The sequence below is a fragment of the Lichenostomus cassidix genome, chromosome 2 (genome assembly GCF_008360975.1).
Source record: "Lichenostomus cassidix isolate B80296 chromosome 2, HeHo_3.0, whole genome shotgun sequence".
Classification (NCBI taxonomy): Eukaryota; Metazoa; Chordata; class Aves; order Passeriformes; family Meliphagidae; genus Lichenostomus; species Lichenostomus cassidix.
The window spans coordinates 49,538,713-49,566,038 of NC_139482.1; the positions used below are offsets into that span (position 1 = coordinate 49,538,713).

The following is a 27,326-nucleotide window of genomic DNA, read 5'->3' on the forward strand; positions in this document are numbered from 1 at the left end:
AGATGAAAGCAAAACAGCAGCCGTCATCTGTTACAGGAAACAGACTGATGTGATACTCATTAGATACACACACTTTCTAGTTTTATTTGCCTGACAATAATTTTCATGAGCTAAAATAAATTAGTACACTGCATTCCTTTTTGTATTCTTGGTCTCTGTGCTGTAGGACTGCATCAGAGGTAAATCTCCTGCTTCTGGTGTTTTGAGCATCATAGTAGAATGCTGAGTCTTGAGAGGTTTGCCCTGCCTGATGGAAGGCCATGCCTAATTATCTATCCAAGGAGTGGAGCCTGCTTGCAGAGGTCACTGCTCAGGCAACTTACACAACAGTTTTGCTGCTCTGCTTGAAAAGGATTTTAGTATTTAAAACTTTAAATCAGGTTGCCCCTATAAATAGAAGATAAAAGAGTCAAGAAAAGTGTATCTATAATGTATATGCATAGTTCATAAAAAGGCACATACTTGGCAGTAAACCAGGAGTTTGCTTTATGACTCAAACTCCTATCTTGAGTCAGAAAATCTGAACTCCAGAGATCTCTATCTATGCAGTATGTTGAAAAGTGCAGAAATGAAGTGTTCCTCTTGATTAGAAGTTAAGAAAATCAGGAGTTTTATTATATCAAAGAACTCATTAAAAATAACTATTTCATAGCCTATTTAGGTAACATTTATCCCCAAGACTGGCAGTGCACAACATACTTGGAAGGGAAGGATGCTTACAGAGCTGCTGTGGTGCCTCCACAGCTCAGGCCAAATGGGCTGCATGTTTCTTTGGTCAGTCAGAAGGCTTCTACTGCCATGGTCTTGTTACCCATGCAGGTTTGTGCAAAGACAGATGGCATGGTGCTATTTTGAACCATTTCTAAAACTCTGCATCTCAAATCCCAAACTAGCAGACTGGTTTATTTTCCACTACATCATTCCAGTTGACACTACAAATGCACAGCACAACTGCCTTCAAATCCTGCCAGGAGAGTCTCCAGCACTGTCTGTCTCCATCCTATTGAACATATGCTGTCTCTGTAACACGTTTATCAGGACAGAGAGTGGCTGATCATGTGGATATTTCAGGAAGCCTTTAAAAGGCCCCTAAACAGCCTGATTAAAAGGCTTTGCATGTGGAAAATCGAGCTGCAACCATGGAGGTTTGGATTAGACTCTTGGATGGGCCATGCCCCAGTTGTACAGCAGGGAAGAGGAGAAATGTACAGAGGAGAAATAAAAGCAGTAGATGAATGTGTAGGGGGCATAAAACCGTGAAACAGTCTCTATTTTTATTTCAAATGCTGCTCAGGCTGTGACCCATTGCAAAATAGCATTAATATAAGGTCTTGGAGCCCTAATGAAGTGCAACATTTGCCAGGACTCAAAACCAGGCTGGTGATGAGATGTTCCACGGCAACACTGGGCTTTGTGCAAATACAAGAAACTTTTGCTATGGATATTTCACAAAAAAAAAAAAAGGTGAAATATCACATAGCAGATGAGAAAATAATTAAATTATTAAAAAATTAAACTATTGCCCAAAAGCAGAAACAATGGGAGAGGTAATGAAATGACAACCTAGGAAGTACAAATATTCCAACCCCTTCCCGACTGTCCAGATAAAATTCGTAGAACAGAAATGCTTCATGTTGGTAAAATACAATGTGAAGACAGAGCACAATCTACTTTGTTTGGAGGGCCTGAAGTCTCCCAACAAGAATAGAAATGCCACAGTTCCATGTCATGAAGAGATGCATTTCCTGGTGATTTTTTCTTCCTTGGATAATTATTATTTTCTTGGCATCATTTAACATAGTTTTCAGTGACATGAACAGTGGGATTGAGTACACCACCAGCAAGTTTGCCAACAACACCAAGCTGTGGGGTGTACTTGACCTTCCAGAGGGAAAGGGTGCTATCCAGAGGGATTTTGACAGGCTGGAGATGTGGGCCTGTGATGTGTTTTAAATCCAAGGCAGTGTGGCCAGCAGATTGAGGGATGTGATTTTGCTCCTCTGCTCCACTCTTGTGACACCCCACCTGGAGAGCTGTGTCCAGCCCTGGGACCCCCAGCTTAAGAAGTGCATGGACCAGGGGAGGGCCATGAGAGATGCTTAGAGGGCTGGAACACCTCTCCTATGAAGGCAGGCTGAGAGAGCTGGGGTTGAGAAGAGCCTGCAGAAGAGAAGGATCCAGGGAAGTCTTAGAGCACCTTCCAATACCTAAAGGGAGCTACAAGAGTGCTGGAGAGGGACTTTTCACAAGGGCCTGTAGTGACAGAACAAGGGGAAAAGGCTTCAAACTGAAAGAGGATAGGTTTAGACTGGATATCAGGCAGAAATCCTTTACAGTGAGGGTGATGAGACACTAGAATAGGTTGTCTGGACAAGTTGTGGGTGCCCCACCTCTGGAAGTGTTCAGTGCCAGCTTGGATGGGGTTTTGAGCAGCCTGGTCTAATGGAAGGTGTCCCTCCGTGCTCATGGCAGGCAGCATGGAACTAGATGATCTTTAAGGTTTCTTCCAACCCAGGCTGTTCTATGGTTTTATAAATGCCCTTTCAATTTTAAAACAATGTGCTGAGGATAAAAGTGGTAAAGGATTGTTGTGAGTTAGCAGTGAGAAGAAAATTAGGTAATTGAAATAAGATTTTCTTTTTAAAAATGAATATATAAAAGAGTGTTCCCTTCTCCAAAGAATGAATTTATTCTTTTCTGTCAGAGGGGTGGCATTGAATAAGCTGGAAAAACATTAGAATCAAATTGGAGATCCAACTAGAAAATTAGATATTTAATTAAAACATACAGAAATGCATGAACTGTAAAATCTCTGGAATAGAAGAATATTCAGATAAGATTTCACTGGAAAATGAGAAATAGTATTAGAATTGATAAAGTAGATGCAGTGTTGATATACTGAAGAATGCATACCTTCTAGGAGGAAATCAATTTCTTTCCACAATCTGCTTGGTGTCATTGTACTTGAAATTATTTCTAGGTTATATATTGATATAAGAAAAAAACCAAAAAAACATATAAACCCCAAACCCTTTAAGATTAAGATTAATGATTAATATTAAGACTCTTTAAGACTTTAATGTGTTAAGTAAATTTTAGTCGCTAAATAAACGTTAAATTATTAGGGCAGAGAAGCAAAAGCCTTGCTGTTCTAAGGTGCAAAATAATTTGCAGTATGACTACGAGAAGAACACCAGAGAATTAATGTTAGGAGAAAAAAATCCAAGACCTAAGGCATCACAGAAAAAAGCTCTCCATGAAATGTGCAGAGGGTTTTGCTAAGTAAACTCAAGTACAGATTTTAAGTAGAATTTAATGGCTTATCTGGGGTAAAGCTTATGATGTTTCACTAAATGTTTAGCATCCTATGTCTCAGGGGCTTTCTGTTCAAGTATTTGGTGCTGATTATGTGATACAGGTCACCACCTGTCTATTATGGTTTTCCATTCAGTGTTTTCTCCCCATCCTCCTTTTTCACCACTATTTTTCTGTATCTTCTTTGTTCTTGTTTCAGTTATTTCCTTCTTCCCTGTTTTGTTCCAAATATAATCATCAGTTATATAATTTATTCTATTGTTACATCTATCAGTTCCCCTCTACTTTTTTTCTGCTATTTTTTTTTTTTGACAAATACTTTTCTTTGAGCATTACATGGTTGGTTCATGCCCCTGGGTGATGTGGATTGGTAGACTGCAGTGGGGTGAGAAAACAGTTCTTGTCAAGACACCTGTCTAAGACCAGAGGAGCTCTTCACAGAAATCTGGAAAAATTGCCTTATTTGAGAAGCCTTAGGTACTCCAAGAACATGGGCATGTGTGAGAATTTCTGTGCTAGGAAACTTTAGTGTTGTTCATCACAATCTCTATGTTGAACTGAAGTACTAAATCCTCTAAAATACGATAGGCTTCCTCCACTTGTCAATGCACTATTACTGATTGAAGCAGTTTGATGTAAACTGAGGAAAGAATAAACCGTTAACTATTGTTTTGGCCTAAAAATCTTTTCACCCACACTTCCCCACTTCTCTTTTCACCCACACTTTCCCTCTTCTGAAACTGCTAGAAAGAAACAGTTTAAGTGTTGCTGGTAGCTCCAATCTAATAGTGAGCTTTGTGACAGTCACACGTCTGACGGCATTGAAATGCACAGAGAACACTAAGTCTGACACATCAACAGATGTACAGCGAGGCTGAAATATTCTGGATATGCTGAATTTGTTGGGCATAATGTTTAGCTGTGCATCTGTGCATGTAGCCACAGCATGTTCCAGTTCATGGCATGTGCAAAGCTGAGTTTAATTTCACAGGCACAGCAGTGAGTTGTCTGGGATTTCTGAATGACAAGACTCCCTCACAGAATATCTGCTGGACTGCTGAGTGGATGTGAGTCAGAAGGACTGGAAAAAAAGAATATGATAGATGACCTGTAAAAGCAGTTTGTGTCTTTTAGCAGCTGCCGTACACATCTGCAGAAACTCTACACATGGATTGTATTCAAGCATGCTCAGCACCAAGCTCTGCAAGAAGAGCTGAATAATGGCACAAGAAATTCCCAATATCCTTTAAAGAAATACTTGGGATTTTTGCAGATGAGTCCATCTGAAAACTGGAAAAGATTTAAATGAGTATTTTTTTCATTTCTTTTCTCACTGTCTCCAGTTTGTTACTAAAAGGAAGAGTTTGATTCAGGCAGCAATCTCAATTACAAAGGTGAAGGTTAGATTGAGATTGCAGGAGTTTAAGATGTAGAGAACCCTGCCCTTTTGTCTTAGAAAATCTGTGGCTAGTTGGTGTGTTTGCCACAAGAGGCAGGCTGATGTGTCTGTAAATCAGTTAAACAGCAAAGCAGTGAGGTTGCTGGTCAGAGGGACCTTCTGTCAGCTGCTCGGGCTGGAAAGGTTGCAGCAAGGGTAGCACTGATCACACAATCCTGTTCATGAGCTCATTCTTGCCGATGGAGAGGGAGAGCAATGTGCTGCTAATTTGGTCCATGACACTGAATTACTGTGACCGGAGGTCCAAGAGGGTGGAAATGAGCCAGCCCAAAAACTTGATGCCCTCCATTTGAGATCTGTGAAAGCAGCACAGGCTGAAGCCAAACTGTCACACACTCAGCTGGGAGAGTTGTCATGCATTTTAACAGGAGATCTGACTTTGTTAGGGAACAGATGTCAATCCACAATAATTAAGAAAAAGCAGATGGGTGAGGTAAAGATATATTTGCTCATTTCTATGAGTCATGGGCAGGCAGTAAGAAAAATTCAAAGAAACAAGGAAAACTGGTACCTCCCAAGGACATTTCCCAAGCTGTCCATTCCTCCAATCTGGCACCACAGAAGCAGGACATCCATATTTGATCCACAAGCATCTGGCATCAGCCATCTTTCTAGCTTATCAGTACTGTTGATCTGTCACCACCTTTTGTTCCCTACATCTGTGCTTCTCACAGCTTCTTCCCTGTGACTCCTTAGTCCCTTTGGCTCTTCTTTATCTCCCCCCCCGCCAGAGGCATTTGCCCAAATTTGCAACAAGAACTTAATATTCAGAAGGCACCATTGCTGCTTAAGTACCACAGAGGGAAAATTGTCTAACCAGTTCATATTAATTTCTACTTTTTTTCAAAACATAGACATGTTTGATGATTTCCATTTGAGTTCTGGAAGAAAGAAGGAATGTTTGCTCATGCTAAGAGCCTGGAAATTTATGTGACCTGCAGCAAGGGGGAACCAGGCAGAGCAGTAAAGGAAGTCAGAGGATGAGGGTGTGAGGAGAAGGGAGATACGGGCTAGACAAGAAGCCTGTAGCAAGTGTGTGTATGAGCAGAGCTCCCCAGATTTCTTTTATTTCAGAGACAGCTAAAGCAAGTGAAATATTATTGAAATGCAGCACAGTTTTCAGTAATAAGAGATGTCCTAAGCCTGCTGCCCTCACATGGGGCTGGGGGAAAGCTCAAAGACCGGCAGGATGGGTACTGGGATATAAATGCAGGGGAACTTGTGTACCTGTCTGCCCCATATTATGATTTTGCTTGTGTTTAACATGGCTTTTAATTTGACTGAATACATTATTTTGACAATTATGTGCCAAGTAATTTTCTTTAAAAAAAATAGCAGTCATAGGTGAATCTTAAGGAAGGACTGGAAATGGATAGCTTGGAAGTAATAGAAATTAATTTGGTATGTAAGTGCCATGTACACCATTGAAAAGCCACAAAACTAATGCAGAAAAAGCTGTATGTGCAGCACTGTTGGCAAAGGGATCACATTGGTAACAGACAATAGTGTCTGAATGCTGTGATGAACACCTTACTAGATAATTCCTAATGAGGTAAACTAGAAAGAGGGCAAATCCAGGTCTGAATGCAAAATGGGAGTTTGTCAAGCTCATCATGTCCCACCCTCCCTCCCCGTTCTCCACTCTCTCTGATCCCCTTAGAATAAAGTGAAAATGCAACACAACTCTAATATTTCCCATTCATTTATTTTCCTGTATAAGGACAGGGTGCAGCCCATTGTTCTAATTCCAGGAAAAAAAAAAGTCCTTCATAAATTTAATGCTCTGGTTTCAGTGCATCCCTCAGCAGAAAGGATGTGGCACACCACAAACAATACCCAGGAACCAGATGCAATGCAAACTGAGCTGCCAGACAGGCATTCCTTCATCCCTGGAGGGGACACTATTACAGAGTCAAGATAACAGACTTAAGCAATTAAGATATGCTCTATGCATTAATGGAGAGAAATCTGTGGATTCCTGCAAGCTTGCAGGCACTAAGTGGAGAGCTGCTGCATAGGCTCCTTTCTCAAGGTAAAGGAAGTACTGGAAAGGATGGCAGTGTAAAATACCATTTCCTCTGGCTGACATAACGTTACAACATCACTTAAATATCCTGCCTTCTCATGCTGGCCTAGAAACTCAGCAGGGTCATGAGCCTCCTGATATAACCCCATCAGTTCCTTTGTTCTGAGCAAAATAATGCTTGGGCTTGCCTCAGAGAAGGTAAAATGGTTTGAGAAGCTGTATTTGAACGTCTTGTCTCTCACTTCTGTAGCTTTTGCAATCACCTAGCTTCTGTACTTCTAGATGCAGATCAGTTTTAGCCACTGATGCACTGCTGCTTTTTCTCCATATGCTGTTTTCTCTATATGTTGGTTTTTCTCTTCCCATCTGGAGGATAAGTTACAGAGAGCTCATTAGCCTTTGCATGTCCTTCATAACCTCCAACTCTCATCCTGTGATGCCAGGAAGTCAAATTTGGCAACTATCTTATTAAAAGCATATTTTTGTCTACACGTAAATTAGAGGAAAACTTAAGACACTACCTATGAAAAATGTATGGAAAGTCTCTAAGTCCTGGTCAAATGAAAACAAAAATAGTAGACCATTCCCAACTTAATTAGTCATATTATTGATTATCTTGCAAAGAATCCCATGTGAATGCAGAAGCAGGAAACCAAGAGGTTGCCATTGCTCCAGGGAGACTGGCAAATATGCTAATTTTATGTTAAGTGAGCATTTACTGAGTGAAGAAAGTATGTATTTTCAAGGTGCTAAACTGAAATCAAATCAAATTTGGCTGAGAAAGATATGACAGCTTGATGAATTACATTAGCAATTGTAATAGTATTTTGCTTTGAAGATGTCTCTTAAGATCAGTATTTCTGAGGTGTCTCATCACCTACAACTCAAAAAGTTCCTTTCAAATCATTCTAAAAGAAAAAGGGATTTTTTTTGGGAGGGCTCATTTTAGCTGGAGTATTTTGAACAATTCAACTTTTCTGACACTCAATGACAAATTAATTTCTCTTCCTGGATGCTTTTGAAGTAACTGTATATATTATGGTGCAACCTTTACACAGTTTAGATTCTGCAACTGATAAGAAGGATCAGGAGACAATTTTTTGACCAATAAGCATTTTCATGGAACAATAAGACAGATTGCAATCTCTCTCCAAAAAAAAAAGAAAAAGAAGAAAGGACTGGTAAAATTCAGAGCACAGTCTGAAGAGGGCAGAAAGTAGGAAGGAGTAACAAAACCATATATTATTATCTTGCTATCAGACTGAACAAAAGAAAAATATTACCTTTCGGTGGGAGACTGACTATAACCTTACTCAACTGCTTCATTTAAAAGTGGAGTACAACCCTGGTGTTTCAGTAGCTGAGAGTCACTGGGGTAGATTTGTGAGTTCATATAAAGGAGAGATTTGTAGGCAGAGGTCTACATTTACGGGAGAGGAAACAGGCCTCTTTAAAAAGAACGTTGTAAACATGTGAGTTTATTTCTGTTGTATTTAAAGGAGCTGTTTATGAACTAGTCACTGTACTGCACATTAAATAGAATTTTATTATGGCATATAAGTCTAAGAATCAGTGACTGTCATGGTCAATGGCATAACACTGCTACTATTATGTCAGATTTAGTATCAGAATAAACAACCAAGTTGCAGCACAAGGAGCCATTAGTGACATTGACTCTGCTGAGGAAAACCTCTGAATCTAATTCAGGGAGCTATTTAAAAACAATGCTATCCCTAGTACTGTACTACACCTATCCTGTCCTGTCCTGTCCTGTCCTAATCCTATCCTATCCTATCCTATCCTATCCTAGTACTATACAACAGTATTTTCTTGAAACTTCTAAAATTTTTGCAAAACATTCACATAAGGTACCCTATTTTAAGAAGAAAAAAAACAAAACATGAGAGAATAAGTCCAAATAACCAGTCCCTTCTGAGTGGTGTCAGCTCTGTTGGCTTGGCAAGTTTTAAAGCGAGGTCACTGATACAACCACAATGCCTGTTGTTATTTACAGCATGGATGTAGCTGAAGCCATTGGGAATCACACAATTTTTCAAATGAGTTCCTTCTCCATGACAACTTAAAGTGTTTTAACTGTTCCCTGAAATATGCAGATGGAGAATACATTACCGTACCTGGCAGAAAGGGCTTATTTAGGGAGTGTATATATACAGCTTTAAAATTTGCTGGGTAGAAACACTTGAAAATAAGACATCATCCAGGTTTTGGTTCTGTAATTTAAATAATGGGAGCATTTATTTTAAAAGAAATGCAAAGTAATCGACAGTCAAAGGTCTGGCTAAACAGGAAAATGTTGAAGTATCTTACCATAATTTATATACTTCCCTTTATTTTTGTGATAGTGGGAGTTAAGCAAATTATTCATCATGAATAATTTAGTCTATGAATTTATAGTTCTATATAAAGGTCTTCAAGACAGATTATCTTATCTTCACATTTATTTATTACTTAATATTGTTTGAGGAATATGTTTATTTCACTATGTCTTGAGTATACTTATGCAGAGCAGCTGTTTTTTTGTTCTGCAGAGAGCAGCAGCACAATATAAACATAATTTACATTCTATATACAGTCTGCTTAAGTGGAATTTAGTAGTGTGAAGATTGTGTTGAGCCTTTGAACAGAGATAAATTTCATCCTAAAAAGCTGGACAGCTTAAAACCATGCGGACTGGTTCAGGTTTCTCTGCAAGAATGAAAGCTGTCCAGACCTAAGGCAGCTCTGAGCCCAGAGATGCAAAGATGCATTTGTGCAGTACTTTTCCACTATCTGTGGTCCTACACTCCTTTTGGGGGCTTATTATTTTAGGCACGGAAGAACATACCATGAAATTCATATCCAATTCATACTCCAGAAACTCTCATATCCCTTGCTCTTTTCTTTTTTTTTTATATTTTAATAATTTACAAGCCTTGAAGGTGCTCTGAGCTCTTCGATTTTGCTGTCGATGCCATTATAATTTTATGGGGCCAACAGCAGGTTTTATTGATGACCTTGTCATGTTCAGTTCCTTTCTTTGACCCTTTAAAGCAGCTGCATTTGAAATAAATTAGTATTAGATGTTATACAGGGCAGGCAAAATAGTTCATGTCTTGCTGTGGTAGGGAAAAGTTGTATTACTAAAATATGCCACCTTAACAAAATACAGAAGTTAGGAAAAGGTCAGTCTAATTACTGGAGTTTAAGTTTTCATTTTATTCCATTACTTTTAAATAGTGTTATCAGTGTTTTGAATGTCAGATAAGACTTGTGCAAATACTCTCTTCAGTATGGCACTAACCAAATTAAATTGCCTTACAATCTTCTTTTACTTTTTTTTTTTTCCCTTTCAGAGCCAATAGATGAATACTTTGGAAAGAACTGTAAAACAATGGGATAATCTTCTCTGTAAGATTCTGTAGAGCGATTTATATGAAAGAATTTTCTGAGACATATTAAAGCACAAGGGAAATAACTTTAGAATTTAGGAATTTAGGAGACTCCTGCATCCAGTCAGAGGCTGGTATGCATGCTAGAAGACCATGAGAATAAAAGGTGACCTTCTGGTGCTGTTGAATGCCCATGAAAGATTTGAAGACTGGTAATCAGTGAAGTCTTTTCACAGAGAATAGTGCAACAGGAAATGAAAAGGCAGCTGCCAGTATAAAGTATTAGACTGGGGCTGAGAGGTGAAGAATCATGTGAAGGGTGAGAGTGAAAAGTTTGTGGGAGGCAATGACTCCAGCTAATTTTTGGAAGAGTAAAGCTGTCTATACCCGTGGCAACTGAGATTATCTAAGCACCTACTTTAATCCAGTTTGTCTGGGGTCTACCTTCTGCCTCTCTGGAGATGCAGCAGACGAATCCTGCAATATTCTGAAAAACGGAAAGAAGATGCTGCATGGATGATGAGAGGCATCAGTGAATATTCTTGGCTTCTCTTCTTCATTTTGGTTCTCAAACAATGGATAAAATTCACTTGGGCTACCCTAATTTCTGCCTCAGAAGTTATTGAGGTCGAACTGGCAATTCAAAGTGTTTATCATGTCCCTTGGATGGGAGACCTGTAGATAGGAAACGTCCCTTTTTGAATAGTGCTTGTAGGTAGGACTTCTCAGAGAAACCAGACAGATCAACACCAGAGGTCTGAAAGAAAAGAAAAATGACTTTTATTTTGGTTGGGTTATGACTAGAAGAGCTGTGGAACATTTCCACCTTTACCAGAAACACTTCAAAGAGTGTGGTACGGACAGACAGATCTGAGACCAAAGAGACAGGTAATATTAAATCCCAGAGGTGTTTCGACCAGGCTGATAGCATTATGCAGGAGGAGCAGGAGAAGGAGAATTGTCCAGATGTTATATTTTTGTATGACAATTCATACATAACTCATGCAGGGGAAAGCACATCTTTAATATTCAACAGCTACCTGCTGTAGCAGCAGGGCTCCCAATATGACAATATGCATTCTCACGGAGATTACAGTACTGAATGTTAATGCTGGTGCTCAGAAATGAAGCAGCAGGCAGTTACTTTGAAGTAAGTTGGTGGATGAATTTACTGCATGATAGCTATTTTCTTCTCATTATCAGTGAAAGTAGACTGAGCTTCCCTGCACTAGAGTGTCTGTCTGCACTACAAAGTGAAGGACAGCAGCAGAGCTCAAGCTGTGGAGCACTGAATGCCACACTCCTAACATATATAATGAAGTGTTAGCCTCCTTATGATCATGAGATAGTAGTAGATACATGTCAAAGATGTGTAGCAGAAGAATACTTTCAGATTATTCATGATCTATTTACAGTTCTTGCACTGTTTTCTAAGATCCAAATTTTAGAGTTGAGAAAAAGTACCCTACAGTATAGAGATCTAATTCTAAATTAGTATTTTATATATATATTAACAGTAACTTCATATCAGATGATGTCAATGTTTAACAGCATACCCAAACTGAGCACCAATTATGACTATGCCTATATCCTGTACAGAAATTTTTTTAATCAAGGTTATCAAAACGCCCTTTTCTAGGACAGTAAATGTTCTCAAAGAGATAAAGTGTTCATTCTTTGGAATGAAACAAACCCCTTAAGTGATAAAACTTTGCAGTTGTGTGGAAACCTGGACACTGAAGCTGGTTTTTAAAGTGTGTGATGGTTTTGGTAGGATTAATTACATTGTGGGTCATTGATGTTTTTCAGCTACGAGTGTTGAAGCACCAAACTGCCAAGCCTTTTCTATGGAAAAGAAAGTATCTTATCTAGGAGTAAGGAATGATTACCTCTTGGAATAATTGTCATTGCTCACTTCTGGAAATTCAAAGGATTTTGAACTTTTGCCTCCTATTATTCAGTATGCATTTGTAGAGAGATGCCATGCAAGAAAAAAGCAGTTCTTATTTCTATACCATACCTAAGCCATCAAGCAATGTCATTTATCTCCTCCTTTTTGTGAGGTCTTTCTATGTTCTCTCCTTTGAACATTTGAAACTAACTACTTGGTTAGATGTAAGCTGGTCTTACCTCCCATCAGCCCAAGGTGGTGAATGTCACAATGAATCCAGAGAAATGCCACCTGAACAATTTTAATTTTTACCACAAGCCCCAGTGAAGAAACAGAAATTCCAGTCAGGGAACAATAAAAAAATCTTTAAATTAACACCAGGAAAAAAACCCACATCTAGAAATGGACCTTTTTCTACCACCACTTCTTTAGGAAACTGCCTTTTGAGAAAAGAATCCTGGCCCCTGGGGTTGATTTCTAGGACTTCTCTTTAGCTGTAGAGTAATGGCAATTGTTTTTGTAAGGAGGAAGGAAGACCTGAAAGGCATTTCCCTTTTGGCTTCTCTTACTAGAAGTCCCTGAAGAGCACTAGCTTGAGGCAGAGGAAAAAATGGAGCCCACAGAGGTGAGCTGCAGGGACAGCTGTCAATTCTGAAATTAATAATCCATGTGATGATGATTTGTTATTATGTCAATTTTTTCCCAAGTGGATATTTAAGTATTTCTGAAAAGATACAATTTAATTTGGAGTAGTTGGTGGAGATGAAACAGTCAAGGAGCACATTTGTTTTACTTCCCTGCCACTTTCTCAAGAGCAACCCTTGTCTGATCTTGGTCTTTCTGTGCTCAATCATATATCCTGTTAAGAAACTCTCAAATAATTTCTGTTCACCAGAATGATACTTTTACAAAATCATGTGTAATTATGTCTAGCTAATTCCTTTTAAATACACATTAAATGCCAAAGAAATGCTTCACTTTTAATACTGAAGTACAGACTAAGATGATACAGGTGTAGGTCTTCAAAAAGAATGTGATGACAAAGCTGAGTATTGCATCCAAACCCTCTATACTTAATGGAAAAATCAAACCTCTGTGCTATTCTACCTCAGTAATGGACTTCGAGTTGCAGCCTACATGAAAATGTAGATTTCTGTCACATTGTCTAATTTTTACTTTTTTCTCTTCATAGCTTATCATCCAGATAGCCAGGTTTTCCCTCTCACCTTGTCTGTGTCAGCCCTCAAAGCCTAAGTACATCTAAATAACAGATTAAAGCACTTCCTTTAAACATTAACAATACCTTCCTATCATTTCTGTAAAATCCTGCATTTCTCTGGTGCTATTATTTTTGTTACTAGACACTCATGTAAAATAGGACTTTTCCTTAGTTGTCTCAGCTTTATTTCACACATCAAATCATAATACATTTTACCTAGGTAATAATTATATACTCAATGCCTTAACTCTAGTTTTCCAAAAGGCTACAATTATTTTGTATCAATGTTTTTCAAGCCAGTGAACATATGCATTTTTCACAAAGTATTTCAAGGAAGCAGAAAGCACCTCAACTTGAAGAAGAAAAATTCTCCCTGATTTCAACTCAAACATTTATGTTGTTGGTTTTGATGAGACCCTTCTGCTTTACAGAAAATATTATGAAAAGTTATGAAGCAACATTTTATTAATCAGCCATATTGTTGTAACATCTAGACCAGAGAGAGGTGTTGCATTATTGTAGGTGTACAAGGGATCATTTCTGACAGGGAGCAGATGAACTCTCTATCACAGCAAGCACAGCTGTGGCAGCAGTGGCTGCTCCTATGCAAATAACACTAATAAAAATGGAAATAAGACAGAAGGAAGACCACTTTCTTAGTAAGGCTGTTCCAGAGTGCTCTTCAAAGACCCATCTGTCTTTAACTATAGGGTCTTGCATTCATTTTTGTTGACAAATAAGAATTTCATAGTATGGGAACAACAGAAACTGAATGCAACTGATGCTGGAGCAGCAGTGAAATGGGAGATCACTCCCATATTGCCCATTTGGAAAACGTAATTGCATATGGGCACAAATTGTAACTTGATCTATGTATCCAGATCTGTTGGTTCTAATCCCTTTAGACCACTAAAATATGCCTAGTCAGTGTGAGGTGACAGCTAGAGTTTTTAAAGGTACTGAATGCTGTGTCTACTTTGCCCTTCAAACTGCTGCACTTGGGTAGCCCTGTTAACTGAGCTCTTCCTTCATTCAACATGACTCCAAGAGCTCCACAGTAAAGCTCATCAACAGACATGGTAGCTGCACAACAATTTTGCATCAGGAAATCCACCTTTTTGCAGTGAAGCTCAATTTTTCTTTGGAAGCAAGAATAAACATGTTTTTTTATTTTTTTATTTTTAATTTTTTTTTGTTTGTTTTGTTTTTTTTTTTTGTTTGCTTGTTTATTTCTTTAGTACTGATATGTTCTTCTGCCTAATAAAATGCCCAGTTTGCAAAGACAGTAACAAGCAGAGAGGAAGAAGTAAAAGAATTATATTCCCAAAGGGATAATATAATCCCATGCTATTAAAAAAATGCAGTCAGACCATCACCTCTGGTCCAGCTGCCCAAATTAAGTGTGGTGAGGTGGGAATGCACCCGGTTTCCCAAGACTCACCAAAATCAGACTGCATCATCTTTTGTTCTGTCAACAAAACTGACTTGGAAAGTACCAGAAAATAATTCCTGACTCTCCTGATAGCCAGTCATTTTAGAAGCTTTTAACTTCCTATTTCACAGAAGTTCTACACGTTAAATTTAAAAAAGAAAACAAATGGAAAAATATATCTACAAAAAGTCCCGTTAGCGACATGGTCAATTTCTTTACCACTTCAAAAAACAGTGCAAAGGGTTCACAGATCAATGCCTTAACTACTTAACAAAGAACAGTTTGCAATTTTCTGGATTTAGCTCTTCACTGAGTTCAAGCAACCATATCTCTGTACAAAGCACTTAGAGGAAATAATATTAATTCCCCTTTCTCTCTGAAAAGGGGGAAAAAGCCCTCCTTACAAACTGTAGATTTGGGAAGAATTGATTCTTGAAGTGAGTAACCCTGGAAATTCATGTAAGAAGCCAGTAGCAGAAAAACTAATCAATGGAATGTAGGATGGCCTAAAACTGAGGCCAAGGCAGTTTAAGGTGCATCTATATTGTCCCTTGAGTTCTTCTGGGGAGCTGGCCAGGAAGGTGCTCCGCTGAAAATAACCATGAAATCCACAAAAGGGATAGGAAATGTCCATGAGTGTTGTTGTAGGTGTTACAGACTCCAAAGGACCTCGCTGGTGGGTGTTACTGTGAGAGGGTGGTGCTTTGCCAGAGTGATGAGGGACAGTAATGACACAAGAGGATGCACTGGGATAAGAAGTCTGTCTGCATGGATAAAGACAGTATAGAAGGCACAAAATAACTTCACAGTGAATGGTAATATTCAAAATAACTTCAGTATCTCCTTGGAGAAGCAGTGGTCTGAGTAATTTTCCTGTATTGGCTCCACTGGACACTGAGAGTAATGAAACCTCACAAAGACAATGTTACAAGTGTCTCTTTGCCCATATCTTGTCCCTCCCCACCTCTGTGCATGGCAGACAATTATTTATTTGTGTGCTCATCAGCCTCTGTGACAGAAGAACACAAGCTGTGCTTTAGATGTAACACAAATAGCACCTCTTTTAAATCAGGATTGATGTGTCCAACAAGCATCCTGCTACACACACATCACTGACCCAGGGATAAAATGAAATCTTACCTATAACTTTTCCTAGGAATAGCGCCTTTGGGGAATTGAACTGAATGTCAGATGTGGCTGGCAGGCTGTAACTTGTTGGAGGATAGTGATCAAGCTGGAGAAAGAGAAAAGAAATTATGAGTATTTTGAACTGATCTGATCTGCTTATTACAGTTCTGTTGAATCAGGTCTACTTAATGGAGTTTATCACTTATAACTATCTAATACACTCTACCTTCATTTTCATAAAGGGAAAACAACAGTAAATACTCTTCCTTCCACATCTGCCATCTCCACAGTTCCTGGGGCCTCGAGAATACCTATATTGAATATATTTTTGTTCTGATTGCTGTAGAATTACATTAGTTTTTGCTTATGTGCTTCAACAGCATTGGTAATAAAACAACTTATTATTTCAATAGAAATAGATTTACATTTGGGACCTATGTTACTGCTAAAGCCAGATTTACATAGCTGGGGATTTGAGACTATTTCAGGTGTTGGGCATTTTTCTTTTCTCTCAGAAAAGTAATAAATTAATAAGCTTTTTTTTTTTTTTTTTGCACATCATGCTTATTACTTTCTTTTGAGAATTGTTCAATTTGATTGTGATGATGCCTACTGAAAGCTAATAAAATTCAAGAGTAATCAACTCAGCTAAATAGTTTAATCTATAGAAAATGTATATTGTCCCCGACATGGCAGAGCAATCATGTTACATTAGCATATTTCCCCTGGTTTTTAGCTATTCAACAGAAAAAATATGAAGAAAGAGGGTAATAAAATGAATTGCCTAAGGTTAGTAATAGTGCTATTAACATAGTTTAATATAGCTCAATAGAGTTTTAAAGTTCACTTTTCATAAAAGTAATTGGGATGAATTTTTATCTTTGCTGTTATTTATTTGCCCAGCTTTACATGTTTATAAACAGCTTTACAGCTTTACATGTTTATTATGCAGGCTTTAATAGGACAACAGCAATAGTTTGTTTTATTCTGGCCTTGTCAGAACAGGACAGAACAGGACAGAAACTCATATATGTGATTTAAGACTTTGCAGGGTAGAACAGACTGCAGAAGTAATTCTCAAGAAATGGCAACTCTAGAGGGAATGCAATATTTTCATGTATCTTTCTGCCATATTTCTAATTTCAGAATGTTATTATTGTGGATTACTTTGTTTCAATGATACTGCAAACGCTCAGTTCAGTGTTTAAAAGTAAATGAATGGCAGGTAACATAGAACTGCAGGTCTGAATCCCCTGATACCCTGGAATCCTGTGAGCTCAGGTACTGGTAAAGCCTATTGGTGTCATGAATCTGCAGAGGCAACCATCTCAAAAAACTGTAATAATTGGAGGAGTCCCATCTTTCTTATAATTCCCCATAAAAGCCCCAAGAAGAGAAGTGTGTATACATAGTACACAGAGAGGAAAAACAGTCTCCACAGATCAAAAAAAATGTCTAGCAAGTTTTAATGTTCAGAAATTATTTTTAATTTATCTTAACTAGTATTCACACTGACTATTTTGAGATAAATACATGAAAAAACATAGTTCCATCTTCTCACTCAGAAAAAAAGAAGCTCCAGTTTGTTCAGAGTACCTTAAGCAATTTTTCTTGGACTTTTAATAACGAGCAGAAATACACATTTTGCCTGAAATTAGAGTTATATAAATTCAAATTGAAAAGAGTTATTTTTGAAAAGGTGTAGTCAAGTGAACATAAAGGGTTAAAATAAAAAACAGAACAGGCCCTATTAAGTACAGTCTCCACTTAATTGCTTGCTATTGGTTTTCTTGATGGAAGGGAAATGTTCCAGCATCCAACATTGCTAGTGCCAGACCCATTTTCAATGGGAACTGCAGGCATATCAGGTAAAAAAAAAATCCCTTCTTATTTCAGGACACAAATGGAAATGGCTCAGATCTCTCGTGGTATTTAATGGTAATAACCCTTGTGGTTATTAAATGAAAGGTGTAGACTTTAGAGAGGTGTATTGGGAAAAGATTGGTGGAAAGTAATCTACAAAACACTGATTCTCCAGACTCTCATATGCCAATGGGTTAACCTCATGCGACTTCTTTGCCTGCAGTGGAATTATTTTCAATACATACACAGGATTCATCTTCTAGCTTTTTCTTTTATTAATATGTTTTAAATATGCTGAACTAACTTGAATAAAATAATCTGACATGCTACTACATACATTGGTATCTGTCAGTATCAACAACATTTCTTTCTTTTTTTTTCCAAATCAATCTGGAGCAATTTAAATATTTTTTAAAATTGTGATCTGGAATCTGAGCAATGGTGTTGATCAGATCATCATGAATCAGATAAAACATAAATAAATTAAAATAACTACCAATCTATCATTTAATTTATTGATGTATGGTGGATGTCCTAAAGCAGTAGCCATGTGTCCATCATCAGAGTAACAAGTAATTAGCAACAAGTAATAAAAAAATCATCCCTGCCTAATGTACAGACTGCCTCTACCTGGGTACACTGGTTGTGTCTGCAGGACATACATCAAGATGAAAAAGCAATTTAAATGATGAACCACTGTGAACATTTACATGCACAATTACAGAATATCAAATTCTGCCTCCTGTGGTGTGATAAGACTCCCTTTGTCTTCAGGTAGTGTTCAGGATGTGGGAAGGCTCTCTCTTTCCCCATCTTGGAACAGGTTAGTTAGCAGTAACCGTGGCCAGATTTAAAAAAAAAAAAAACCCCAAAAGTCCTTTCAGTGACCTCACCTTCCCTTGGGACTTCAGCATTCCCTCCTGGTACAGAGGCAAAAGGGATTGCAACAACGAGACTGATGATATGTTACATTGCAGGCTCTAACAGGAACACTTTACTGCTAAGGTTTACTTGTTTAAACAGGACTCTTGCACTGAATAAAAACCTGAATCTATCCACTCGTGTATTTTCCACATCTTGTTGAGGTCGAGGAAAGATATCCCAATGGGTTCGGCTATGGATTGTTTTTGGGTTTAATGACTGTCTGAAATTTTGTGTTGTTTTGATTCCTAGCTAAAATAAATCTCTAAAAGCTGCTGATACCAATTTTCTGGGGCGAGCATATCTGATCAGTGATAGAGCCAGCTCCTGCTCCACTGCCAGCCCTGGCATCTCTTGTAAGGGAACATCTGCATTGCTTTCCACAGCTTTGAGCAATGCCTTTCTCTAATCGTGGCACCTGGAATGAACTGGGGCACCACAAGACAGGGGATCTAGGGAATAATGGGTGAGGGAATAAGGAGATTTCTATCCACTTGCTTTTATTGCATGCCTTTTAAAAGAAACCTTTTTTCTTTTTCTTTTTTTTTCTTTTTTTTTCTTTTTTCGTTCCTTTTTTTTTTTTTTTTTTTTTTCAGAGACCCTCAACCTAGGGTTTCTTTATAGGCCTGTGAGTTAAAGCACTATGCTGAATTCTTTCCAAAGTTGTATGTGACTGCCATCCAGTGGGTGCTCCAGTGTAAGCAGCTGGAGCAGAGCAGCCTGCAGTCTTTGCATGAAATACTAGCCTATCAATTTAATAGAAGACACGTAATAAAAAAGGAATTACTAGTGTCAAATGGCATTTGAAAAAAGTTATTACATTATTTAATGAAAATTAAATAGAATCTCTGTATAGACAGATGCTGATGTCATGATTTTGTACTAAATTACAGTTTTAAAATTATATTTAATATTTTTCATTGCAGCTACTTTTAAAACTCAATAATTTCATTTGAGTTTCACATAAATACACAGTGTGGCTTTGAGTGTTACACAGATGAAAGTAGGTGGCAGTTTCATGATGAATTTGCAGTTTCAGTTCTCAAGTCACATCACACCAAGGCAGACTGCTTTTTTCTGAAGTTGTTTGGATTTAAGCAGAAATTCAATAAAATGCTCTTTTAAATTACTGCTCACTTAGATAATAAAACTAATCTTGATGGGAGTTCTGGGACTAACAGAGATATCAATCTAAGGGCAAACATAATGTCTACATCACCTTAATAGTCTCGGGGAGAAAAAAAGGTGCAAACACAAACACATGCCTTATATTGATCCTGTGGATAAATTTACATCTGAATCATTGTCAACCCAGACTGCATACGGCTATAAAATCAAGGTTTTGCTTTGTGGTGGAGACATTTTAGAAAAAAATGTCGAAATCAGATGGAATAATAATGTTATAAGGCTTAATCACACACCATCTGATGTCAATACAGCTCTGCTATTGACTTCAGTTATAGCAGGAAAAAGAAGGGGGTATTATCATCATGATCAGAGTAGTATTTCTCTTCTGCATTATTATGATGATTTATCACTTGTGTTAAAACTTCTCTAGTCCTGAACAAGGACTTTTCATGTTGAGTTCTACGACAATACATAACAAAAAAAGTTCCTACTCAAAAATGCCTAAAAAGTTAGAACAGAGTAGGCATGAGATCCCAAGAAAATAACAAGGTGGTATGCAGGTGTTTAGAGGGAGCTCCTCACAAGCATGACAGCAGTGTATGACAAAGCAGGAAGCTGACTATGAAAATCAAATGGGAGATATCATGACTTTATTGGTGACATATAGATGATTATTTACCTGCTGAAAGGTTAGGAAAAAAATTTACAAGCAATAATTTTAATATTGTGCTATTTGATTTTATTTTTTTTCTAGTACAGCAGAAAAGGAGCCGATTAGAGTGGTAATTGTGTAATTCCTGAGGCCGATTATGGTCACTCTTACTGCAATTCAGCTCCTTCCTTAGTGTGGCACTAGTGCTCCGCTGATCTGTTGCTGACTGGTTAGGTCCTTGACCCAGGTTAGTGCAGATCAGATCAGAGCCAGAGCAGGGACAAGCCATGGACTGTAAATGGAGAGTGGATCCAAAGAAATAGGCAGGACCATAAACCCAGCATTTTTTACTGCCTTCGACTGTCACAGACCTGCAGCCTCCCTGCTCATCTGGAACACAGGAGGAGGCACACACTTCATCAGCATGATGCAAGGCAAACTAAAGGTTTGCTTTGTGCTTTGAGCTCTGCAGATGAAATTTCTATAGAGGTATAGTAAATACTATTTTAGGAACCACTCCTAAAAATCTGTTTTGCTGGTACAATGCACTGATTTAGCCTTTAGCAGGTTTTTTTAAAAAATAAAGGCCAACTAGAGCATTTTATGATAAAGTCTCTTTGTGGCAGGGATTTATATTAAAAATGTGATTAACATGTGATACAGACACAGAAAAAGCATAGATACATTGCAGAAAAAAAGAAAACAAATACAAAGGTGTTTTTTTCTGGTTTAAAACTTGAATCCTGTATGTGCAGTAAGCTCATATATATACCTGAAACCTGCTGTTGCTCTGCTAAACAATGACAGGGATAATTTGCCTCACTCTAAAAAACCACAAAAATTTGGATAAAATTTAAATGGAAATGTAGAAATGAAACTCAAAATGTAACAGAGGCACTGATAAGGAAAGGCACACTATTTAGTTTGGCTGCCTTCGATTGAAATGATTCTCTGATGCTTCTTCCACATATCTGTTGACTTTATTGCTCTCTTTAGCAGATGAATTACAATAAATGTTAACAGAAGCAAGAGCAAGTCATATAAAGCCAAGTCATTAAAATTAAAGAGATCTACCTCAGGTACCTAAAGATGACTTTCACAGGACATTAATTTGTCCAATGTGTGCTTCCATATAACACCTATTTCATGGTAGGTTTTGAGTTTTTTAGCTTTGTCTTGGACTCTGGAATTACTTAATGTTTTTTTGTTCTTTCCTTGTTTCTTTAATTCCAATAAAATTACATCAAACCAGCAATCACACAGGCTAGGGAAGACACACACACACACGCATCACTGGAAATACATTATAGAAGAAAGAAATACTTTCAGCAAAAGCCAATGTAAGTGACACATTTGTGAGGTGGATAAGCCTGCTGATATGCTCTGCAGACCTTTGCTCTGCTCTGAAATGCAGACTCAGGGATGTCACACTGCACCATGCTCCCTCCTGACCTGAACGGAGGTCATTCCAAGGAGAATGGGAGAACAGTGAGGAAGACATTTCCCTTCTGGGTCTTATCATGATACGTGGCCAGACATGGGCAAAGTTTGGGACAAGGCAGCTGAAACATGACTCTGAATCCAGCAACACAGCCTCTGCTAAAAAGACAGAAGGACAGATATGTAAAAGAGCTCCTCTTCAATGTAGTTGTTTTACAGAACAGAAAGTAAACAGGAATATTCTCTCAGAAGGCTTCTAAGTTTGAAACTATCTCAGCTGATGCAGAGAGGGTAAAAGTTTTGTAAAGATATATACTTCATCAGCCTGAGATAGGGATGTTTTCCCACTGTCTATCTGTCAATAGGAGAAAGATCTGATGCTATGTCCTGATGTTCAGGGTGAGTATATTTCACCTACCCATTTATTGATGAGTGAAAGGAGTTAGGAGTTCTGGTTTTTGAAAATTTTGTCTGGCTTTCATCATGCTGAGATTCGATGGGGATGTGCTGGCTTACCTTGGCAGATGCCACTAACCAACTCTATCACACACAAAAGGGAAGTAGAAGTCATTAATTTATGAGGTTCCTGTCTATCCATAACTGCTCTCTTTAACCAAAACATTGTGAGTCATACTGTAAAATAAAGAAATTTTGCAAACTCAGTGAAGGTTTAAATCAACAAAACTACTCAGAGCTCATGGTCATCCTGTGAGCACAAAAGAACCGGTAAAAAAAATTAATAATCAGTGAATTTTGCTACATACAATTTAAATTCTATTCTGCTGTTTCTTGCTGTTGTTTACAGACAATTTTGAGTATTGAACACCTGGTCATTTGCAACATCTGTAACATCCTTATAGTTGGAGGGAACTTGAATTATGCAAAGATCAGGGTCTGTAATTCTTTATCTCTTGGAAACCAGATGTTGCTTAAGGTTATAGGCATGATATACTACATCAATAAAAGCTTTGTTCTATTTTCAAAAGTTTATTGATATCTGTTGATAACTTTTTATGCTGCTTTGTCACCTATCTGTGAAAAAAAAAAAACCCTATCTTTTCAGACCTGAGTAAAAACCACTTTCTTGTGACTTCTGATTGAAAAAAGAGCTTAGCAGTTATGGGTAAACTAAGTGCTAATGCATTAAACATGCAGATCTAATGTATGGCTCTGCTCTAGAAAATGGTCTCAGTTTGCCTTTCTGTGGCACTAGCATTTTGAGTAATACACTGCCACTACAGAAGGGCAATATGTAGTGAAAAGGATGTATCCCCAGGGATTTTAAATAATTCATTTCAGCAGGAAGGCCTTTACTATTGATAGAACAAAAGATTTTTTTTTCCTTTAAGCAAAACGTGTTTGGAAATTCATTTATTATTCTTTCAATGTAATAGAATTACCTGGGCATTAGGAAACAAAGCAGAGGGTTAACTGTTGCATTGATGTTAACTACGGTTTATGTGTTTTATCTGTGATTAAAGTCCTGGATACGTAAAACATGTTTTATTCATGTCAGCTGCTATGGAATTCATAAGTAATGTCTGACTGGTTCTTTTCAAATCATGAACAGTACTTCCCCTTTCCTTACCAGGGAAATGTTAGCCAAACCAGCCTTCAAATTAATCTGGTGTCTAGACAATTTACAGCACTACCCAAAGGATGCTGAGGCACCATAACTGCCAGAAAATTAAGGAAATAAATAAAGATGGTATTTCTACATCATTTTGATGGCATAACAACCATTACCATTTCTATTCTTAAGGTAAATGTTTTCAAAATGTGTCTCTAAGGGAGAGTTTTCAGTGAAGAGTTAAAAAATTGTTTTATGTCTGAAAAACTAAAGATGTTTGAGGGCGTACTAAAATAGATCAGTTTATTTAGCTTCTTGCAGACAAGATGAAAAGATGTTTTAATCAGCATCTCTAAGAAAGTGTGAAGGGGAGTGACACCTGACACTAAACATTTCTTTCATCTATCAAACACAGACACACAGACCCCAAAGTTAAATGTTGAAGTCTGCAGAATTCAAACTGCAAATTAGGTGCAAATTCTTTACAAGGATGGTACTCATGCACCATAAGACATAGCCAAAGGATATGGTAAATTTTTCATCATTTGAAGTGTTTTAAGCTAGATAAAATGTCTTTCTAGAAAATTTGTTTTATTGCTAACTTTTTGGGTCAGTTGTTTTTTATGGCTTCTCTTAAGCAAGAGCTCAAACAGTGATCATATTCTGTTGAGGCTTCAAAATCTAGGAGATATGATAGTTAGGTGTGATTCTACAGCAACAATAATTATGGAAGATGAAATTATAGCCTCTCTGAAGGCTATGAGAAAGTCCCCACTCCCTTTAATGAGAACAAAATTTAATCTACAATTATAAAATCTTTGATACATTCATTGCATTTAAGATGGGGATTATATGCACACTGCTTTGCTCCAGTTCACCCATTTTATTTTATTGCTATTATTTTTACCATTTTATTTTGTAATTCAGATTGGTTTTGAATTAACTTTGTATGATTTACATTTTTAAATCATCTAGGAGTTTGCAATTGTTATCTCTTTTCAAGTAGCACAGAGCTCAAAATGGAAATGGGCTTGCAAAAATTCTGTTTCTTTTTGATTTCATTTGGGTAAGGGTCAAATACTTCATTGATCATTTTTCACAAAGATGGGCATATTGTGTTGCTTGCTTCTGGTGAAGTTGGAAAATGGAGATTTGCACAAATATATTTTCTGGATTATTCTCAGCCTTATGAACAGCTGAGTTCAGGTCAAGATTTCCATAAAGCCTCATGATTGAGCTTATTTTCAGTGGAGTCAGCAATTACCATTGAGAATATATGGGATTGTTGTGTACAGCCCCTCCACCACAGTTTGACATATTGTCCAAGCCTGAAAGAGAGAACTGTCAGCTGTCCTTCTGGGTGGCTGTCTGAGAAGATGTGCAGTGGCTGCTGATAGCTGTCCTGAAAGCATACTCATAGTTTTGGACAGAGTTTCTTCAGAGTCTTGAAGAAGTTGCTCAGATATAATCCTTTTCAGGAACAAAGAAAGCATTATAAACTGTGACTCATAAACCATTACCAGAAATAGCTTCAAAGCAGGGATGGGGAGCTGGAGACCTGTTGAGTTTGTACAAGTAAGGATGCTGAGAGGTCCAATCTAAGTCTCTTGGCTATCAGCTTTATTCAACCACCAATCATACTTTTTTTTTTTTTTCCTTTTTTTAATTTTAATTTTTCTTTGTAGCAGGCTGATCTACCTTTGTGCAACAGAACAGAAAAGTCTCTGATCCAGATTCCATCCTGATTTTACTCTGGGGACATTAAAAGAAGCAGAAGGTATGAATCTTGCACTAAGGATGCAACTATCACATTTCTTTAAAGTACAGTTTAAAGCCTGCTGGAGGCAATGGAAGGATTTTCCTTTACTTCAATGGGCTTTGGATCAGAACCTCTGCTAGGGAGCTTTTGTCCTTGGCTTTCTGCAAAGAAGATTTTACTGATGTGTGAATAGTGTTAATCACCCATGAACACTTGGTAAAGAGTGATCCGGTTTTTATGATATGTAAAATACCCTGCTGAAGCATGAAATCTTTTAATGAAGTCAAACAAAGTAAAACTTGCCCTCCATAACCTAAAGCTCAGCTCTTGAAATGTCATTTACTGGAATCATGCATTTCCCATCTGTCAGTCTGGGCTTTTTCTTGCCATGGGTGAGCTAACGTAGCTGTGGACGTGTGTCATGGTTACTAGCATCTGGTATTTTACTAGAGGGGAGGGATAGGAGTTGTCATTATAAAAGGTTAATTTCGTCCACCTTTTAGAAACAACAGAAAATAAGCATATCTTCATCCCTGAATTTATGTAATTTGCTTTTCTTGATACATAAATCAACTGTATATCCTTAATCTTATCCTTGAGAAACAACTGATAACACAATTGAGAGCTTGTTATTTAATGTAGAACTAACTATTGATTTGTCTGCAGTCAGTGAATGTATAAAACTGAGACATAAAAACCATTTGACAGAGCCTTTGCTACTATGTTTAGTCTTAACTGCCAGGGTATGTTAGGAATACGGATGCAATTACAATGAAAACAATGTTAAATATTTGTTCTTGGGCTTTCTTCGTTAGCTTACGGACATATAGTATTGTGGATATGCTGATTTCATATCCCACCTCAAATTCTGATTTTATGTAAGCAATCAGTGGTCTCCTGTCTGCCAGCAAGAGTTGAAGTCTCATAGCATTCATTAATGGGCCTTTTTCATATTTATATGTAAGCAAAACTCCTGAGAATCATGATAAAACTCTGGCTCATGTAGTTCATATGGTAGCAATTTATTGTCTGGCTTCAGATTTTTTCTCTCTCTAGCACTGCAGGGTTATTACAGTAAGTTAGGAAGACAGGTATTCTAAGTATGAAGTTGCTGTTAAGATCTCAAAAATACTGAGTGCTCTTGAATTGAAGCTTTGATGAGAAATAAATCCTTCTTGTGACACTTTTATGCCGTGTAGAGATGTGGAAGTGTGAGCAACAGCACCTGGCAAGCAAGCTGTCTTCTTTAAAAGCAAGCAAACCAGCTGCTCATCAGGTTGGAGAAGGATTTAGCAGGAAATAAAAGTCTACTCAAATGTTCATAGCTCAGATCTGCAAGAGAAAACTCATACTTTATGATTTGTCCTCTGGATACTGAGAAAAACTGTATTTATATCTACTGTATTTTCAAACACTGTGACGAGTTCATTTTTTAAAACAGGCGTCCTTTCCAAGTGAACAATCTACTTAGCAGATTCATTTCTGTTCATATCAGTTCTTTCATTTACAGAATGTAACCAGATAAGTAATAAAATAAGCTAATGGAGAATAAACAAAATTTGATAGAAATAGCCTCTTTCAGAATGTACTGGGGATACGATTTCTGGATTTGCTTTGTATGGGTTCCTTCTTTCCCTATTCTTGCATGTGCTTCAGACAGACCATCTCAGGTAATAAGCCTCAAATGTATCTGCTTTCTGGTTACATAAACCAGCTGCATTTAAAGCACATTGAATAGACTAAAAATTTTTTACCCTAGCAGAGCAACACTAACCAAAATGTTTCTGGCTCTTCAAAGGCCTAGATAGGCAGTGGTCTCATAAAACACTGGGAAAAAATTATTGGGAATCAAATTCAGGAGTTGATGCAAGGCTGGAACATTTAAGTGTGTACATACTTTCCAAGTGGGCAAGGTATCTCATCTGATCCCTCTGGAAAATAATTTATTTAGTTTTACAGCTGCCTAAATCAGTCAGCTATGACTCCAGAGGAAACATGCCATGCTTCCCCAAAATAGAAGCATTTAATACCACAGGGGCACCAAACTCCAGGTCTTCTGTAGCTTCCATTTAGCTGTAGGAGAAATATATGCAACAGCATGCAAGAGAGACACATGTATCAATATTTATCCCTC

The 27,326-nt window shown here is 37.7% G+C and overlaps 1 protein-coding gene across 1 annotated transcript in view; it reads right to left on the minus strand.

The window, feature by feature from the left end:
• The window catches only part of CNTNAP2 (contactin associated protein 2), a 716,903-nt gene that overhangs the window by 47,897 nt on the left and 641,680 nt on the right, over window positions 1-27,326 (minus strand). The window contains exon 21 of the mRNA XM_085049831.1: window positions 15,872-15,965. Within this exon, the coding sequence (XP_084905957.1) occupies window positions 15,872-15,965 (94 nt within the window). The remainder of the gene's footprint in view (window positions 1-15,871; window positions 15,966-27,326) is intronic.